Source organism: Gymnogyps californianus, chromosome 2, assembly GCF_018139145.2.
Source record: "Gymnogyps californianus isolate 813 chromosome 2, ASM1813914v2, whole genome shotgun sequence".
NCBI classification, from domain to species: domain Eukaryota; kingdom Metazoa; phylum Chordata; class Aves; order Accipitriformes; family Cathartidae; genus Gymnogyps; species Gymnogyps californianus.
The window spans coordinates 131698508-131720023 of record NC_059472.1 but is presented as its reverse complement, the minus strand read 5'-3'; the positions used below and the strand labels follow the sequence as shown (position 1 = coordinate 131720023).

Below are 21516 nucleotides of genomic sequence, written 5' to 3'. Positions count from 1 at the left end.
ACGGGACTGTAGACTTTCTGCCACCCCAATTGATGAAGCTAAGGGACTCCTGGAAGGTACACAAGGAGCCTTTCTAAGAGTTATGCTGAGAAATCTGGAACATCAAGTTCTGTGCTCATGTGTCCAATATTGTGCCCCAAAGATGCAGAATATAATCAAAGCCCTACGTATTATTTTGATCATCTTGTATTGGCTCAAATGCAAGATTTGAAACTGTACCCCTGGCACTCTCCAGCAGGTCTGAGGAGAACGCAGGCAGGCTAGCAATAGGAACTCAATTTTAAAGTAATACCTGACAGCAAAGGGAAAAAAAGAATGTAACTAATCAGCACAGTGCTCACACATGTACCAGGCACAAAACCTAAATATAACCTTCCTGCAGTTGTAAGAGCCTGTCTCACCAAATTAAGGACATTCAAAGCAGATGAGAAAGCACGGAGAGCACTCCATCAGCAAAAAGCTTTTTCAAAGGGAGAGCAGACAAAGAAATCTCTGCCACAGAGAAAGAAAGACGACAGAGACCTTTATGCCTGCAGAACCCTTCACAGAGAAGAGCGAGCTACAGAGGAGCAGAAAGCGATTAACAAAAATTAAAGAACTTCCTAAAGCAACAAGACTCCGGACAGCAGCTAAGGTACCATAAGGCCAACATGCTCATGTTATTTTCATTGATAATAACAAGGCTTTCACACGAACCCTGAAGGAGGAAGATCGTGCTAATAAACTACCTGCCCTCCTAAGGCAGAATGATGCTAATAAGGGAAATCAATACACAGCATCATGTAAGAAGTTTTAAGAGATACAGACCCTGCTGTTAAATCTTGTAATAGGACTCGATTCAGAGGAAAATACAGGACTCTGAAAGTTTTGTATTAATAGGACTGTGAATTAATTTTTTATCTCATTAATTTTGTCACACTTTTAAAAAAAAAAAGAGAAGGGAAAATAAGTGAATGAAAGAATATACATAATACTGTGATATTTTCCCTATTGAATTCTGCTACATCCATTGATGACAAACCTCCAATAGCGCAGTTAGATCTTGTTAGTTATTCAGAAAACATTAATAAAATGGAAGAAAACCAGAGATGATCAATGAAAACAATCAAAGGCAAAGAGACTCCTTTGCGTGTAGAAGCTGAAAAGATTAGGACTGTTTAATTTACAGACATTTAAGAGGAAGCAACTCACACATATATAGCAATGAACAGAACAAAGCAAATCAGCTGGGTGCTACTATACCTCCTGTTTTGTAAAGCAAGAACAGGAGGACTTGCAGTGAAACTTGAGAGACACAAAACTGCAAAGCTTTTAACAGGAACAGCTTTACATGTAGTGGAAAATTAGCCTGTAGAAATCAAACAGAATGATTACAGGAAAACATTACGGTAAAGGGATCAGAAAAGGATTAGACCTTTTTTTCTTTTTTATTTATTCATAAAAATGTCCAAGCATGTCCAGTCACATTAGCCAGAACATTTTAAAGAAAGTTTATATACCATTCTTCCTTATAGAATAACTAAAGCATTATCAGTGGCAAAGAAAAAGAAACAAAACCACCCCAAACCCACTTACATGCACCTTATTCTGTAATTATCTGCGAAGAGAATCCCATTATGTTACACCTGCTACTGGTCACTTTCAGTCTCATATGAAAGAACTACATTAGTTTCTGGATTTGACTTCAAAGGCTATTTTCATTTCCATAAACAGACACTGATCACTGCTCAGACATTAAGAAGTTGAAGGTTAGGCTCCACCATACTTATTCTTGCTGGCAAATCCCTAATTTTCTTGTTAGCTCATCCTCTTTACCTTCTCAATGACACTCAGGCAAGGGAAGACAGCACAAATTAAAAAAAAGAGGCAAGACATAGGTCGTTTCAGATAAAACACCAAACAAGCTGTGCTGGTTTTGAAGCTTAAAAGACATTAAATATGAAAAAAAGTGGGAAAAGAAGCAGAAGTGGAAAAAAGAGCAGAGAAATACAGATTATTAACAAGACTCACGTATTACCAGCTAGCAGGACGTAAGAATTTCCATCTAGAAATCGCACAAGTAGGCTATCACCTATACAGACAGCCTTAATTGCACCCGATTACTTCTGAATTACAGTCCTATTATGACCATTGAAGTCAATGCCCTCTGCCATATCTCTGTGTTCAGTCTATGTCAGAGCAATTCCACATTTCAGACATTTTTTTTACAGGTTACATGATATTTACTTATATTCCTGAACCTACAGACTTCCTTAATATCAGAAGTCAGTTGAAGGAGAATGATGGAGAGCATCTTCTGCATTTCTTATCCAAATAAAGAGCATCCTGGGTTCAAGTCTCAACTGCACTTCAATTATTTCTTCAACCTATCTCCTGTTTCTCTCCACATCAGTCCTTTCTAACTTCCAGCTCTACACAGTCCATCTGATTTCCTTCCTTCTTGCTAACATTCCCTGAAACCTCCTTTACGTCAGGGAGTTTAAGTGAGGATAGATAACAAAGAAAAACCCAAGTGATTCTGCAGAGCAGAGTTACTACTCCCCCCAAAGCCAATTTCAACATTTTTTTTAACTTGACACCTGAAAGTATTCGACCTGAAATAAGTAAAGCATGACCAGAAAATATGACAAGGACATTCTGCAACCATTCTGAGAACAATCTATATATGAAAGTGTAAAATAGACAGAAAAGTTTAAATTCCAGTCCTATACTTTATGAATAATTCTTTTCTTAGCCTGACTGTTGTCTAAACTGTCCTCATTGATCATTCCATTTATATTCATTTCACCCTCCCTGCCAACACACGAAGGCAACAGCATGGGCTGAGGGCCAGCCAACTAGAAGCAAAATTGCAGAAAAAGACCTGGACAACAAATCTGAGAGCATCAGCAGCATGCCCTTGCAGCTATTGAAGTTTGCTGCATCCTAGGCTGTACTGACAAGAGCGTAGCTAGCAGATCGATGAAAGTGAATTTCGATTTGGGAGACTGCATTCAGAGTGCTATGTCCAGTTCTGGACTCCCCAGTACAAGACAGACATTCACATACTGGAGCAATCTAGCAAACAGCCACTAAGATCACTGGGGGCTGGAGAACATCATGTATGAGAAGAGGCTGAGAGACCGGGTTTGTCCAGCCTGGAGAAAATATTGCTAAGGGAGAACCTTATTGCTATCTACAACTACTCAATGGAAGCATGAAGAGAAGACAGAGCCAGACTCTTCTGTATGATGACAGGACAAAAGACAAGAGACACAAATTAAAGAAAGGGAAATTCTCATTAGATATTAAGGAAAAAAAAAGTTCACCATGATGGTGGTGAAACATGAGAACAGGCTGCCCAGAGGGGTGATGGGACCTCCATCTCTGGAGAGAATCAAAACTTGAATAGACAAGGATACAAGCAATCTGATCTAACTCTGAACTTAGATCAAACTTCAAAAGTTGGCACTGCCTTGAGCTGGGGCTTGAGCTAGATGACCTCCTGCAGTCCCCTGAAAACTAAGTTATTCTGAGTTTATGATTTATTCAAACAAGTGAAACAGCATTACTAAATCAGAAGAGCAACATTTCACAGCACAAATAACTATCAAGGCAATGGAGACCACAGAACATCATCACCTTCATACACAGGGAAATGCAAAAATCACTGCCCAACAGACAGCTCTGTCCACAGTTGAACTGCGTGCCACAGAAAATGAGCTTGATACTTACCAAACTGGCCACTGTGCTTTATAAACAGTTCAATTACACCGTAGGCAATAGTGGTCGCAGGAGGAATTTCAAGGATCACACTAGAATCCTTCATCATACTTCCATTTTCACTCACTGAAACCTAGGGGACAGATTTATTCACCATTTATCTGATTCAGCTATTGTGTAGCTTAAACCCCAAATTAATTAAGGGAAAAAAAATACCGAGAAAGAATGTGCTTTATTCTCCATGATGCCTAACTAAAGCACATGTTTCATTTGACATTTATGAAAGGAACTAGATGAGCAGCGAGGTAGAAGCACAATGCCAAGAGCCGCTCTCAAACTCTTAGCTACCCTGTCCTAGTACAAAGTTGAGCTCCAGGTGCAGCTTTTGCCACACATGAAACACTGTGTCACTAGGAAATGGGCACGCATTTCAGTATCCTGCCCTGCCCTCTTCTATCCTGACACCCCTTTTGCCCAGCTGGAGACTGGTACCAGGAAGGTGGCACTTGCACAGAGGGTTGTTGAACTGCAACTCCCAGATTTCTGCTACTGGAGACACCCTGTACACAGAAGTGATTCATCTGCAGCTTTAAAAAAAAAAACCAACTTACAATGAATGAGCATATGTTTTGACTTCGGTAATTCCTTCTCAATTCATATGCAATTTTTCAGATAGCCTCATAATGCAATTAATCTCTACTCCCATGATCGAAAACAAATAGCTTCTCAATAAATATTAAAACTCAGCAGACACTGCAAACGTTTTTGATGAATGATTACTTGGCTTTTCAAATAAATTTGCTTCAGCAATGCTTTTTGCTCTTCAAATTTCACTGAAGTGTTACATGTTTGTTTATGTTCTGCTGTAGGCAGGAATCTACACAGAAACTGAATCACAATTTGACAGTACTGATGGAAACCACATTCCAGGCTCACAGTAAAAGATGGCATCTTTTGCCAGTGAGGCAACGGAAAAAACATTTTACCTTTCTGAAGTTTCACAACTAAGCAGTACAGTGAGTTCAACATGTTAAGAAAGAGAGTTCAACATGTTAAGGAAGCATGAAAAATACTCTGAAGTCTATTTGGAGAAATCACAATTTCTTCTCAGATAATCTGCAAATGTTCTATTCCTTGCAGATTTTTAATAACTTTTACCTTTACTATTTTTGTACTGCATCCCATCACACCGCTGATTTTTTCTTCTGTCTGGATATGTTCAGATATCGTACACTTCTGAGTTGTTATTATCTTTTCTCTCAAGATGCACAGCACTTCACGTTTTCTTTCTATTACTTGTTGCAGTAAACTACTGTTTAGATTTATTGTTCTGAAAAAGAAAAGATGCCATTAACAACATAAATACTAGAATTGAGAAAAAACATTTTCTTAATTGCTTGAAGAAGCTTTTATTGTAAAAATAACAATGGCTTCTCTATGAGCAGTCTCCTCAAAATTATTATGTCCTCTTTGTTATTTGGTAGCAGTAAATATCTGTATTCCACAGTAAGTCCCAACACACATATTGAATTCTTGATTCCTTACTCTGAGCAAAAATGGCAGTTGTCCAGCTACTTTCTAAGCACAAAAAGCAAGGGAGAACTAAAGACAACTTTAAGGTTCTCGTGTAATATGAAAACAACCAGCCAGGCTTGTGGACACTGGCCTGAATCCTCTGCTAGCGTGAACTCACACTGACATTAACATGGCCATGGCAGGGAATGCCGGCTAACCATTCTCTTCAGAGTCTCACGTTAGCACAAACAGTGTCGGTAAGTCAATGGGTCACATCCTGCAGTCTTTACTCAAAAGAATTATTTCAACCAAAAAAGTTACCAGGGAGTACAAACAAAAGACCTGTGGTCATGGTCCATATTGTGAACTCCCTGCACCCTAGCACACTACTGCATACATTATCCATGTACACACACAATAAAAATACCTGTAATAGCATAATACATAATAAGCATGTAATATAATAGTATTATCCACACACCACAAAGCTCTGCTTTGAAAGAGTGAAGTTGCAGTCAAGCTACTGGAAGTTAAGAAATATATAGCAAGCCATCTTCCAGTCTGATTAGTTTCTCTCTTTGTAATCAAGCCCCACTTTTCCTTACAACAGTTCTCGGTTTTCTCTCTCTTACCTGACCAGATCAAGTCCCATTTCTTCCCCTCCTTTTCATTCATCTCAGCTTTGTCCCACAGCCAGCCAGCTCACCAGCCCCACTTCATGTGATTTCTCTGCAATGTTCTACCCTCAGATGACACCAGCTGTTCATGGCTCCCAGCCTTAGTCTCCCCTCCTTCTCACAGTTCATTGTTACCACTTTCCAGCCATCTGGCCAAACTCGGTCTCATTTACCTCCTGGTCACCATTCAGTCCTGTCACCCTTCTCTTTGTATGTCCTTCTACCTGCCTCAGGTGTGCCATCGGGTACTTCTCAACAGGAGAGGTGACATGCGGCTCCTTTGTGGCCAAGTGCTGATGTTTAGACTCACCCCGGACTAGGACAGCTTGAGGCAACCACCACTAGGAACGCTGGTTTGGCCTCTGAAGGCCCATGTGCAGGCAAAAGAGAGCCCTGACAAGCTGCCGCCAAATTCTGAGCCACCAGAATTTCTCCTTGAGGGATGAAGAGCACATTAAGAGAGCGATGCCTCGATGCCAACCCTCACAGCTTGCTATGGATCTGTTTCCATGTTCACTTAAACCCTGAACTGGCTGCGTGGGATCAGCACTGAACAAGTATTTGAAAGGGCTGGACGAGAAAACACAGAAAAGATTTCATGGATTTTGGGACTGGAGAAGATTACTGAAAAAAAACACCCGCTATAAACTCCTGTGTTATTCATCAGTATAACCTCACAATTTACAATTAATGACCGGGACAGTCACAGTCAAAAGAAAAATTAACTGTGGGAGGGACCTCAAATCTCTAGCCCATGCCTCCCACTTAACAAGTCATCCCTACTCCACAACATAATTCAGCGTGTGTTTAAATGCTGCTGGAGAGATTTCTAAAGTTAGGTTCTTCTTAGAATGAGCAGAAGAAAGAAAGTGAACTCCCAGAAACAATACGAGAGGATTATTTTCTGAGAAAAGATGACAAAATTCACTACCTTGACTTCTGGGGTATTAACAGACTTTCTGGTAACAGTTAAAGCAACTTCTTAACTGTATTTAATTGATTAATATGTGTCAATTATATTATGCTTTTGCAAAATACTCACTGGAGGTCCTCAGATGAGATGTCATATTTTCTATGAACAGATAACTCTAGCAAGACAGTTGGAAGATTAAAAGATTGCTATCCCTGGCTCAAGTTATTCAGTCTTTTCTCCTCCCTTTTACTGTAAATGGCTATTCATGGGGCTAAATGGCAATTCCCCAAGAATATGACAGAAAGACATGTCTGACTCCGCTTTATTTAAATCAAGATATCTCCACTTTTAATTAAAAAGTTTTAGATTTATTAGATTCTGGAGTTTTGGATTTATGCAGTCTGTGTAAGTCTGAAGTCAGCTTGGTTCTTTATTAAATTAAAAATATCCTGAGGCAATTTTTGATCTTTGGAAAGTTACATGCTTATATGAAAGTTCAATCAGTTGGAATGAACTGTCTGAAAACCTTAAAGTTGATTGTTTAAACAAGGAAAAGAAAATACCTCTGAAGCAATGCAGCAGCCACTAGAAAAGCACCCCAAACATTCCTGAGATTATTAATATAACTTTTTTTCTTTTGGTGCAAAGCCATGCTTTATGCTTGGAATGCAATGAATCTTTGGATTAAGCAAAAATTGAAGAAATGTCAAGCAATCACAAACACTGCTGCTCTTAGAAGTGTCTGCCAAACCAGAGCTATTAGTTATCACAATAACAGACCATCAAGCCTATTATATACTTCACAATAATTATTTACAATTCTGAAGAGGTGTGCTAAGCATCTTGAAAATACAAATTAATGCACTAAGAACTTGCAATTTTAACATTCGACCTGAGAAGCCACAGGGGAAGAAATACAATGAAGAAGCACAAAAGCAATTTGTCATTTCCTTTCACATGATGTATTTTTCGCCTGCTTTAGAGGATGACAAACTTACCAGATATCCTCAAAAGTTAGAGCAAAAGAAACAAAACAATCAAAGATAGAAAAATACAGATTAAATAGAGATTTGCTGTTTCTGAATGAGTGTTAACCTAAGAATCATATAGAATGTGATTTAACACTATACAAATGAATGACCAAAAGAATTCAAGAGACTTTTTCTTCCATCTACTTCTACAGTATTCTGCCCAAGGTGGGACTGGCTCAGACCCCCTCATGCTCCTGGCTTTGAGGCTCAGATGCAGAACTAACAGCAGAGTGGCAGAGCAAAAGAGTCAGAAGACATAGGTAAACCTGCAAAGGGGCACAGTGAAGAAATTTCTGAGGCAGGGCTGGATGAGCTGCCACAGCACTGGAGGCTACGCAGCGACACTAACACCACAGGGGCACAGAGCTACCTGCATTGGTCCCTGACGTAGCATTCCCGCAGGCACTGCGTCTCGGAGGTGACTTGGGGTCCTCTCCACAGAGCTGCATTGTGTGGCAGAGACACGGCCCCCGCCTCAGCCCCAAGATTCAAGTGACTTCAGTGGGATGTGTTCAACTGTAAAGCTGGCAGAAATGCTCTCCTCTTCCCACTAAGTTTAGTGAGTACTGGATTCAGAGCTTTAAAACACATACCCTTACCAAAAGCTACAAATACCTTTTGTTTTAGGACAGCACAGTTAAATGCTCTCCTCTAGACTTCTGGCACTAAACTTTCTATCATAAAACCCCTTAGACTCTAGGGTTGTGTGTGGGCACATCACAAGTTATTACTGGGGCACAGCCTGTGAAGGCAAAACATTCTGCTCCTCTCAGCGACTCAAACATGAGACAATATAAGGTAAGCAAATACCCAGCTTATCTAAATTATCATTGAAAATAGTCATCAAGAGCAAAATGCAACAGGGTTGAAGTTTGACAATCAGAGCAGGGCTTAAAGTATTGCAGGGCAATGGCCACTGAATCTATGAGCGTATTTTTGCAAGAGCTGAACTCATTTGCTAGCATAACACTCTGAATATCAAGAATATATCTGAATAACAAGAGATGGTTGAGTTAAATCCCTGAGAACACATGCATGTCGGCACATGAATTGCATTTTTTTATTTTACAGGTCACGTTTCAGAGCTCTTATTTCTGTTCTACAACCATCACTCTTACCATCTCCTTCACCATCTATTGTACAGAAGCCCTCACCAATCTTGTGTGACCTGTACTACATCACCATATTCCTTCCCACCTTGAGAAGCTGAGCTGAAGTACTCAAAAGTAACACTATATAAAATACAATGAGATGTTGGTTTGCTAAGACCCACTATCAACACACAAGAGTACGAGCCTGTATAAATAAAGATCATCTAAAAGATAAGGATTATGGGGTTTTTTTGATTGTTTGTTCTGCTTAAATAACCTTCCTGAGGTCAATGATTTACTATGCTGGAAGCTCTAGAGGTCAAACACAAACAGAAAAGAATTTGAGTTTTGGTCTCACTCTCTCCACATTTAATTGGATTAAGCACTTCCACTCTCCTATAGTGCAAAGGCTTCCTTCACTTTTATTCAAACTTTTTCTTCTTGCATGACTAAAGCAGTGGAGAATAGACAGGCACAAAGGCAATTTGCTGCCAACTCTAAGCAGAAAAGGAAGAAAGGTAGAAACCAATGGAAGGCAAAAGAAAACAGACAACATCTGGCAATAGAGCAGGCTCTCACAGTTAAAGGAGAGAGCAGGAGCCTGCTCTAAACCCCACAGCTGAGACTGAGGGTCTTCCCTTCAGGTGCAGAATCTCTGACCGGACTGTCCACAAAGGAGAGGGTCTAGAACTGTTTTTCCATCAAATCCTGTCTAGTCTTCTCAGTAACCCACCCCACAAATCCTCAAAGCAAGGTGCTTGCCAATTTACTACAAATACCCAAATGAATGGTTACTGCTGTGAGTACTCTCCATCCCCACATTGAAGTCAGCACTGTTGCCTGCCTGCACAAATTTTACTAGTCCAAACTACCCACGAGTGAAAAACCTTTTCAGTCCTGCACTGGGCAACATCACCTCAATACACCTCCTCTCCCAGCTGTACAGACGTGGGTGGCCCACTCTCACAGCCTCACCCAAATGCAACTTCTTCCATAACATCCACGACTGACTTCAAAACCTCTCTCGCTGCTCAGCCAGAATTCCTCAGCTTGTTCAGTCTTCTCCGCTTTATTTATAATGTGCAATAGTCTGATGTCTTCCATACAAGTGCTGCTTGCTGCACAGCGAGAGCCTTCACCCAGCTTTGTTCCTTCTCTTATAGAGACCTCTAGATGAGTGCCATGGAGTAAAATCCACCAGACTTCACTCCGCCACTTTCCACCAGGCACAGACGCATATTTCTTTTGTTAATTGGTTTCAAATATAACCTTTCTGACCTACTTCTTACAGTCATACCAGAACACAGTATCTGCTATAGTCAGCTCATTGATAGCATTTCACAATTTTCCCTAGAGATTAACCTGACAATTACTTCATAGAACACCTTCCCCAAGAATACCAGAGACTTTTGAGACTGCAAGTGACAGATAGTTCCTCTATTTTCTGTTCAGCATCCTCCTTATTTTTTAAATCACAGACACACACCATTGATTTTATTCAATCCTGCGTCACAACATTCTGTGACTTCCTATTACCCATGTAGCACCTCCGGTAGAAAACTGAATGGTTTTCTCATCATACACATAAATGCTCAAGGAGTTTTAAAGAGCAAATAACAAAATGGGCTGAATTTCCACTGTACTCAGATTACGAATAGGCACCTATTTTTGTCTCAGTGTGGACAATAGTCGAATCAATAAAAGTGCATATTACAGTACAATATGCAATAGTGTAAAAATATCTTTCAATCATGCCAGAGTATACTACTAGTAACGCTTACCCTGTTTTTCTAATATGCTAATCATAGAGTTAGGAATCATTCACATGAAATGATGGAAGCATGACAGGCAAACTTTTCTGCAGCTGATGTGAACTGACTGCTGCCACTTGGTCCTATTTCTTTCTCTCTCCTGTCACTGTCCTCTCAGAGCTTCTATTTCAATCACCTAACACAACTTAGTGAAATGGTCAAAACAAACAAGCAAATTTGTTAATCCATGAGAACTACACAGATTATAACCTCCTCAGAATCCTTTTCACTGGAGGGAAGAATACAGAATGGTTGAGGTTGGAAGGTCGTCTGGTCCAACCCCCTGCTCAAGCAGGGCCACCACGAGCAGGCTGCCTAGGATCACGTCTCCAAGGAGGGAGACTCCACAACCTCCCTGGGCAACCTGTGCCAGTCCTTGGTCACCCTCACAGTGAAAAAGTGTTTCCTGATGTTCAGACAGAGCCTCCTGTGTTTCAGTTTGTGTCCATTGCGTCCTGTTCTGTCACTGGGCACCACTGAAAAGAGCCTGGCTCCGTCCTCTTTGCATCCATCCTTCAGGTATTTATATACATTAATAAGATCCCCCTGAGCCTTCTCTTCTCCAGGCTGAGCAGTCCCATCTCTCTCAGCCTCTCCTCAAATGTGAGGTGCTCCAGTTGCTTGATCATTGTTGTGGCCCTTCACTGGACTCTCTCTAGTACGTTCATCTCTCCTTTGTACTAGGGAGCCGAACTGTACACAGTACTCCACGTGTGGCCTCACCAGTGCCGAGTAGAGGGGAAGGATCACCTCCCCCAACCTGCTGGCAATACTCTTCCTCATGCAGTCCCGGATACCACTGGCCTTCTTTGCAGCAAGGCCACATTGCTGGCTCGTGTCCACCAGGACCCCAGGTCCTTTTCTGCAAAGCTGCTTTCCAGTCGGTCAGCCCACAGCATGTACTGATGCCTGGGGTTGTTCCATGTGCAGAACTTTGCACTTCCCTTTGTTGAACTGCATGAGGTTCCCACCAGACCAGCCTGTTGAGGTCCCTCTGGATGGCAGTACGACCCTCTGGGTGTATCAGTCACTCCTCCCAGTTTTGTGTCATCAGCAAACTTGCTGAGGGTACACTCATCGACCCCATCACCCAGATGATGAATGAAGATGTTAAACAGGACTGGACCCAGTATTGTCCCCTGGGGTACACCATTAGTCACTGGACTCCAACTAGACTTTGTACCACTGACCAATACCCTCCGGGCCCAGCCATTCAGCCAGTTTTCAATCCACCTCACTGTCTGCTCATCCAGCCCATACTTCATCAGCTTCTCTATGAGGATCTTATGGCAGACAGTATTGAAAGTCTTAAAATAGAAGATGGAATATACTCTTAAATCCATAGCAATCTGAGTTAAAGGCACAGGACTCTGACCTGAAATCAGTATGTTACAGTACTCTGTGAATTAGCAAGCACAATGTAATATGAAAAGCAAGAATAATGTAAAATAAAATATGCTGAGTTTATATACCTAAAAGTACTATTTAACTTTATTTTTATATTGCATATTACGTTAATAAGCGTGTTCTACATTTACAATGTTATTGCTTCTGCAAATCAGGAAGGATCTCATCCTGCATCCTTCAGTTGTCATCCCTTTTCAGAAAAGGAGAGCCAATGTGGCATCTGGAATCTAATTAAAAGATCAGTAGGATTCTCCTTCCGAAGGTTCACATAAGAAGTGACAGGAAACCGATTTGCTGCCACTCAGCACTTCTAGCTTGCTGAACCTTGAAGACTCACATGACTTAGTTGAGAAGGCATATCAGCTTTGACTTTTTTTTTTTTTAGTTTTCTGTTATTTATCTGCAACTTTGACTTAAACAGCCTAATACAACGTTTTAAAATGCAACTTAATTAGGCTATATATGCAGAAATAATAAACAAAACAATAATTGATCAAACAAGCACAAGCAACGTATGTCATTAGATGAAATCAAGAACACTTAGCTGACTCTCATCTCACAAGGACCGATGGGTGAACATCCTCTTAGTACCATAATGCTTTGCTGAATGAATGAATTTGATCCAAAAATCACTAACTTGTAGGCACCAGCACTCCTGAATGCTGAATTCCTGAATTCCACACAATGCTCCATGAACGAGACAAAAGCTAGAAGCTTGGACACAATCCCTCATAAATCAGAGAATATTTATGAATGAGTAACTGGAATTTCATTTGTAAGGCATTGCCACAATTTCCAGTGAGCCTTGGCATTACGCTGAAGAAAAAAATAAAAATTCTGCTATCCTCATAATTTTCAGTGACCTGGCAGAAGCCAGACTGACTGGATATCAATTATAAACTTTGCATCATAAGCCTTAATAAGCTATGAGCATCTTTTCTATGAACTAATAACTAGCTCCTTGTATAAAGCGGCACACACATTAACCTCATTTACAGTTATATTCAGATCGGTGTAGAGCTATTGATTTTCCATACTTAAAAGAAGATAATATATTTCTAAGTATTTAGTTACATTCAGGATTATAACCCCAAGATGTGCTGAAGTAAATCTGATTCGCTATGGGAGGATTATCTGTTTGAACAGAGTAGGTAACTTACTGCAGAAAACTAAGTAAAAGCTTACTGATCTAAATAGAAATTACTCTAGTTTGTTTTTCTATAGGACTCTAGTGTTAGAAACAAGATTCTAAATCTTGACTAACACTACTTTTCTGATACTAGATGCATACTAATTTTACAGGCCCGGTACACACATTTAGCCCAGTATTTTCTGCTTTTAATAGGGCATTTAGTACAAAGATAGCAAGGTGCCTTATTAGAGTAAGTTTGTTGACTTGTGAAAGCTTACCATAAAAAGAACAGGAGCCATTTGTTCCTGTGAAAATGGAGAACGGATTATTTCTACAACATCAGTGTATCTAAAGCAAATTTACACTGCTTCTGACAGCTTTTGCACCAATAACAAAAACGTATCATCTTTATCTTCAGAGCACCAGCAAAGGCTATTAAAATGCATTACACCGCCTGCTACAGATCTAGGGTACAATGCTGTCACAAACGAACCGCCCTCATCTCCCACAAGTCAGGACGTGCAATACAGAGTAGACCCCGACTTGTCAGCTGGTTGCCAAGGAGGCTTTGGTCCATGACTGTCTTATTGCAAGATTAAATAAATGCGATTTCAGAGTAGGACAGGAAGTGTTGCACATCTTGTAAAATTAAGATTATAGTTCCCCTCAGCTATTATGGTGTATAACAGTGAGCAATAGATGTATAAACTATATTTTGTTCAACTAGTAGAACATGCATTGACCATGCTTGCTCACCTTTGCTATTCCTTCAACTTCAAATAATCCAATTGTCTAGCACAGTCGCTCACACACATACACACAAAGTTATAAAGCCTGCTTACAACAACATTAGTAGTTCTGAATTCAGTTTCCATAGCACTTGCCCCAGTAACATTGAGAAACTAATCCATTTTTTTTTCCAGATTGTTACCTCAGTACAGCCCCCCAAAGAACGGAGGATTTGGCTCTTGTTCCACGTGGTAATTCATGCAAATACATAAGATGAAATTGCAGAGAAATGTTTTTAAAAATGAAAGGGAAACATCTGACGATCAAGCTTTCAAAATCAGGAAATTTTCATTTTTGTGTATGTCCTGGTTTCAGCTCGGATAGAGTTAATTTTCTTCTTAGTAGCTAGTACAGTGCTGCGTTTTGGATTTAGTGTGAGAATGATGTTGATAACACTCTGATGTTTTAGTTGTTGCTAAGTAGCGCTTATCTTAAGCCAAGGACTTTTCAGTTTCCCATGCTCTGCCAGCAAGCAGGTGTACAAGAAGCTGGGAGAGAGCATAGCCAGGGCGGCTGACCTGAACTAGCCAAAGGGATATTCCATACCATGGAACGTTATGCTCAGTGTATAAACTGGGGGGCAGTTGGCCAGGAGGGGTGGATCGCTGCTCTGGCATCCGTCAGCGGGTGGTGAGCAACTGCATTGCGCATCACTGGGGGTTTTTTGAGTTTTGTTTCTTTTTTTTCCTTTTTTTCCTTCCCCCCCGCCTTCCTTTTTTTGTTATATTCCTTTTCATTACTATTATTATTATTATATTTCATTATTATTATTGTTAGTATTATATTTTACTGTAGTTATTAAACTGTTCTTATCTCAACCCACGAGTTTTACCTTTTTTCCCCCCGATTCTCCTCCCCATCCCACTGGGAGGGGGGAGGAGTGAGGGAGCGGCACCGTGGTGCTTAGCTGCCGGCCGGGGTTAAACCACAACAATCCTTTTTGGCACCCACGACCCTGGGATTAAGAGTCCCATGCTCTGCCGACTGAGCAGACTTTGCACCATCCCTCCTGCCCATACAGACTGTTATCACAGATGGAGCCCAAAGTCATGGACTGAATGAACTCAACAGACGTTTGATAGAGGTGGCCCATAGACTGCGGGAATGGTATCTGTGCATACGATTTGTCACCTGAAAATGAGAGCTTACAATAAAAATAATTCTCAAACTATGGCAACACTACAGAATCAATTGTTCAGTGATCACAGCTGGGCCAAGTCTTTTCAGCTCAGTAATCTTTCCCGGCCATTACAATGCCCACATTAAAAACATACCTGTCCTTGACATCTTTCATAAGCTGCTGTAAGTCAACCTCCTGCTTCCTCAGGTTTCCAAACGAGGACTGGTTTTCCACATAGCCCTTCCCTCCAGCTCCCAGGCTGATCTTTCCAAACGAAGCTTCAATACTTCCTTGAACGAAATCTTCAAACTTGCCCATATATTTTGCAAAGTCAGACTCCACAATTACTAGGAAAGCAATAAAAGTAATTTCTACCTGTGAAGAGAAGTGCTGAAATGGTCCTGAACTGATCGAAAAACAGAAGCTTACAGAAAATATGACAAGTTAGTGAAGGTAAGGAACAGTATCGAGTAAGTAAATAATGAAATTTATGGCTCTGCAACTCTTACTTCTGCTTCCTCCATATTTTCATCATCTTTGCTCTGCTATCTTTTATATTTTGCCATTTTAGGAAAACATAAGGTGATTGAAATGCTGAGCTCAGATGCTATGGAAGATTTATAAAGAATGATTGAAACTTATTTCAGCTACAAAGAAAAACTACAAAGCAGACCTGCTTGTATAACAGGGTTAATATTTTGCCATTATCTTGACGTATCTCGTTACAGGGCTGTCCCAAAGCTCACTGAAAACCAATGGAAGCATCTAATTTGCTTAAAACAACTCTGAATCTTATACACCTATAAACCAAAGAACTGACTCAGAATCAGCTGATCTCCCAAGCCAGCTACAATTAACATCTAAACTTAGGGACTTAGCTATCTTCCTGTATGGAATTGTGACATGCCCAGAAATACTGGATTCCAGATCGTTAATCCTAAAACCTGGTTAGGACTGCTGCAGCTGGAGGAAGAAAGAAGTACAAGGGTCAACCATTCTTAACAGTCTGTCCAAGAAGAAAGGAAGCAGTGGTAAAACTTGCTTGACCTTGCCTGTGCAAGCATTCCCTGGGCTACTGTCACCAACAAGACACTGTTTATCCAGTGCTTTTTGACCTGGAGTACAGTATAGTTTCATGCTACTATTACATACTGGAATCCCCCAAAAATATTCTAGGGGAGCTCCTGTGGCTGCAGACAGCACTGTTATTAATCAGTTGGACTGTACGGCTTGACAATCTTCAGCACTCAATTTTAGTAGTCTATCTAGGCAAAACTTTTTTTTTTAAACAAACATTTATTATTACTGGTTTTAGTTAAATGAATAGTCAAGTGAGAAAAGATCCAGTCATCTCATTTCCACAGATGGAGAATACTTCAGAGCATTCCTCTGAAAGGAGCCCTCTAGTAACACGATTGAGAATAATAACAAAAAAGATTAGGCTTTGCATTCTTTTTATCTGCAATAATAGTAGTGCCCGAGTATGGCTTTACCTGGTTTTATCGGTTTGCCTTCAGTAAGCACATCACTCAGGGTGACTGTCAAGAAATGATACTTGGGCTTCTGCCAGCACCAGAATTTCCTCCTTTTCGTAACTAAGCTCAGAAGCCGCAGCTTGTCTGAGGCGTTCAAGTGGGAGACAGGGATCAAGTCACCTCCACCATCAGTTTCTCTCACAAAATTCTTTGTTGCTTTTGCAAACATCTTGGGGAATCAGTTAAAGCCTGAAAGAATACATCTGTTTTTCAACAACTACAGTTGGAAAGTATAAATATTTACATTGTCACTTGAAGAAGTTCTTCATAGTATTGGTATTAATGCAGGAACAGCTGGTGTTTTCACCCCATCTTCTCCACTCTGAGCTGGGAATCATGACAGTTCAAACCACGTATCCCAAAGTAAAAATGTTTTCACAGTAACAGACGAAAAAATTTTAGTTAAAATTTTAAATAAGCAACAGCAAATAAGCAAAGAACGATGCACTGCAAACACGATATACACGGCTTAAACATTACAATAATAATGCATGAAATTTATGATCATGCAGATAACAAAGAAAGAAAATAAATGTGTGAGAAAATAAATATTCCAATCTACAGCTGAAAAGTTCCTTCAAGGAACACTCACAGGTAATTAATCTGTTAGGGAGGAAAAAACTTACACAGCTTACCTGAAATTCTAAGAAAAAGCATCTATTAATGAGCACCCCACAGAGACTGGCTGGGATGAGGAGAGCACTGGTGCAATGGCAGAGGATTTCTGTCTCCCCAAAGAATCCTTCTTTTATTACCTAATATAAAATTATCTTACTCCATATAAGGTAATTTGGTATTATTCACACAAATTATCTTGATCTTTTTAATAGTGAGTAAACACATATAGGGATAGTAAAAATTATTCTATAAAAAGCAACATATATTTGTGCTGGCATCTTTGTGCCTAAGTTTTGTTTCTGAACTATGACCCTGGAAAGTCCCAAATAATTTTTTTCTTTCTGAATCTTTATACCTTCAATGTTTTTCAATTTTCTATTTTCCATTAGCATAACTACAGCTAAATTGAACATATGTTATTTGCAACTGTTACTCATATCTGCTAAACAGCTACATACATTATCTTATTCTACCTTTTAAATGTCTTAAATTAAAAAATATTGGCATCTCTTATTGTGTAGGGTTTTCTTTATCCCAAGCAATGCATTTAGCTGTATTTATAAGGACCTTTTTCAATAAGGGAAACTGGCTAAACTCACAGGAGAAATAGTAAAAATGACCATTCACAAGTGCTAAACATACAATTCTAATAAACTAACTTTTGATCTTTTTAAAAATATCTAATGTTTTTTAGTTTTTCAACTCCGTGTTATTTGATCTAATGATATTTCCAGAATTAAATCAGTTTTTTAAAGTTGGCAACATTCCTTTGAATCCCCCAGCTGACACTGACTGGAAAGTTCAACTAAGATCATAAGATGTCTTAGCTGGGTATCCACACATTCATGATTAATTACCTGTCTTGCTCCGCAGAGATGTTAGATTTGTCATTTACAAATACAGGCCAGAGTAAGTTAGAACAGACTTAAAACAAAAATTGATATTGCAGTGGGCACTCAGGATTATTGAGAGAAAATGGAAAACTGAATAAAGATATTACTGGTTGGACCACAGGCTCCATGTTTTAGTATCAGTTGGAGGACAGAGAAAAAAAAAGCCTTTCTGCAGATGGGAACTTACCTTTCCATTAGCTTTTCCCAAATGGCATTTCAGATAATATTTCACACAGTATTTACCAATTCATGTTGAGGTATCTACCTCCTCATGAAACCCCTATGGCCTACTCTTAGTTCTCTATGTAAACAAGTAAAGGGTGTTTCCCAACACCACCTGCATGGAAAGGATTTGAACAATGTCAAAGTCACATAACATTTTACTGAAGAGTCTTCTGGGACTTTCATTGTAATTGTGGCTGCAGCAAACCTGCAGCACAGCCCCAGCTACATGCACTGGGAATACTTCCACTGACTTTCTTGTTCTCTGACCTTTTCCTAAGCTCTGAACTGAGATTGATTTTTTGCATTCTTAAATTTCTCCTCGTTAATTCCCCTGGTTTTCATCTCAGTGAGAACGCTTTAAAAGAATAAGCAATGCAGCTCTACTGCAGCAGAAAAAAAAACCCCAAAACGAACCAACCAACCCCCCAACAGCCCAAAACACTAGTTTTCTTTTTCCCTGGGACTTCTTTTGCATGACACTGTATGTCACAACCAACCAGATGACTGATCTGTAACAGAGGAGACCATCAAGAAAATTCTCATTGCCTGCATTAGCTGCTCTTCCCCAGCATAACCTTCTTCAAACATTTCTGTGCTTTACATGACTGTTCGTTCATTCTGATCCCATTCCTACACAACCAACTCACATGGGCGTAGTCTCTGAAAAGAAAAAGGCCCACCAATTTCTGAGGAGTTTATGATAAGGCAAATTGGAAAAAACAGTTCCTATGATTTGGCATTGTTACACACTCACTATATCTCACACATTCTATAAAACTTGCGATTCATGGTGGTTTGTCTTCACTGTCAGTCAACACGCTTTTGACTAGCAAAACGGACATCCAGGAAAGACCACAGAATGCTTATGAGGACTGCTGAGACTCACCAGGCAGGAGAGATGGGACTGCCTTCAGCCTCAGAATGACAGCGTCGGCGTCTCCCACACTTCGCTGTGCTGGGAACGTCCTTGCAGGGAGCATATTTGCTGGTGCAGCTGTACCTGCAAAGCAAGAATATTCTATCCAAATGCCTGTTTATGTGTCTTTGGATATAGTGCCTTTAACGCTAATTCTGAAATGCACCCAAATATCTTGTTTCACTAGTTCACTAAACAAAGACACAGAGCAACTGAATATGCCCTTAGCCAACACCAGGGAGTGAATACAGCTACCAGGGTCGATGGCGTCCTGACTGAATGGACATGGAGTGGTTACGGACACAGCATTAAGAAAACTCTGCCTTTGGAGCTTCTTCCTCTGGAAATTTTGGTAGAGCTGTGCTTGGTTTGGTAGAATTAAAAGGGAAGGTATCCAAGCTGGTAGGAAAAGCCTGTCAGAGTGAATTCACTCTTGCAGGTTGATAGCTAGGCGTGACAGCAGAAGAGGAAGGAGGAGTACCTTCCCTGCCTACCGAGAAATTTAAAATTAGCCTGAACCTGGGCTATGGGAGGATTATTCAACGAAGGGGATGAGATCAAGTGAAGATATTTACAGCAACTTCATTGTTTACTTAAACAAACAAATGTTACCCTGCTTCCTTCCTTTATCACAGCTCCCTAACTCAATATAGTGGGACATTAGATCCAAAGAAACATTTTATGAATAATCATTATCTACCTTTGTCAGCACAAAAGCAAGTTCTCAACAGTTGCCCGATATTTCTTACATTCTGCATACACATACACTGACCTTTACAAAAAATACAAAAAAGCTTTTTTTTTCCATTTAACATAAGATTACCCGGGCACAGTACACAGGGAATTTGGGAAGAGGGTGACAATTGGAACACCAAATGTCAGCACATCCCTTGCCAATCCAAGCTGTAAGGAAATACAATCCCCGAAGGCCAAAGATGACCACGCAGGAGCCGCGGTGTCAGAAGAGCTGTTAGGCGTTAACTCTGCTGTGCAGCAGCGGTAACAGCCTTTGAATCCTAATGAAGTCGGAGTTTATGCCGAAAGGCAACTAAAGCGTGGAAGTGATGACAAGCAGCACACGTGTTTTATTACAAAACCTTACAGTTATTTTCACCTCCTTTCTACATAATTTAAATTAAAAAACAGTCATAAAAGCTAACATGCAAAGCCTAGCAGGGATATTCACACAACAAATTTCAGTCCTTGAACGCACGTGGTCCCCAAAAACACATCCAATAAATTTTAGCCCTGGATGTAGCCCTCTTTTGTGCCTCGAGGCCTTTACAGCATGTGCCTCCAAAGACTTGACGCCCCACAAAACCACAGCGGCTCAAGGCACCCAACAGGGATGCGGCACCCTTACCTGGGGGCTGGCGGGTGCCGTCCTGCAAGGCAGAGGTGCGAGGGCCTGCAGTGGGGGCTGCACGCTTTGGGAACGGGCCCAAGCTGCCCTTGTCCTTGGTGAGCAAACCACTGGCCACCTCACCAAGACCTGCGCTGAGGCGGCTCAGGCGGGCGTCTGAGCGCAGGGATCCCCCTCAAACGCTCCGGCGGCCCCGCCATGTCACGCTTAAACCCCTCTCAAACCCACCACACGTGAACTGCAGCCGTTCAGCCTCGATTTCCCCCTCGCGAAGCCGGAGGGCGCGCACAGGCAGGCAGGCAGGCAGGGAAGGAAAGCGGAGCTGCGGCAATCAGCGAGGCGGCCGCAGCGGCTCCTCCTGAGCGTGTGACAGGGTCGGGCGGGGCGGCGGGGGGCACACGGCGCGCCGAGGCCCCGCTGCCCCTGCCCCGGCCAGCCGTCGGAACGCGGGGTGGTGGTGGGGGGAGGCTCAGCCCGCCGGGAAGGGAGGAGCGGCGGCGGCCGGGACCCCTCAGCGAGCGCTGGGGAGGCGGACGCGGCCGGCCCCCACCGCCTCCCCGGGCCCGCTCCCGTACTCACGGCTCTCCCGGCGATCCCCGCCGCCGGGCCCCGAGGATGCGGCGAGCTCCGCCCGCGGGGCGTGCCGAGCCGCGCCGCGCCCCGAGGCGAGGTGCCGAGGGCGAAGCTCTGCGAGGAGCCCGGGCGAAGCCCCCACAGCAGAGGGGGGTTTCTTACCGGCGCTATGGCGCGGCGAGGGGCGAGGCGGGAGGAGCTCAAG

The 21516-nt window shown here is 41.5% G+C and overlaps 1 protein-coding gene across 9 annotated transcripts in view; it reads right to left on the bottom strand.

Annotated features, from left to right (window-relative positions):
* Positions 1 to 21516, bottom strand: part of GSDME (gasdermin E) — a 79173-nt gene extending 57657 nt beyond the window's left edge. The window contains exons 1-6 of one of the 9 annotated variants that reach the window (XM_050892906.1): positions 20967 to 21228; positions 19346 to 19459; positions 16682 to 16912; positions 15343 to 15535; positions 4861 to 5032; positions 3715 to 3835 (exon numbers count right to left, since the gene is read on the bottom strand). In XM_050892906.1, the coding sequence (XP_050748863.1) occupies positions 3715 to 3835; positions 4861 to 5032; positions 15343 to 15535; positions 16682 to 16892 (697 nt within the window). In that variant the 5' untranslated portion in view covers positions 16893 to 16912; positions 19346 to 19459; positions 20967 to 21228. The other 8 variants (XM_050892910.1, XM_050892911.1, XM_050892909.1 and 5 more) reach the window with 8 other exon arrangements.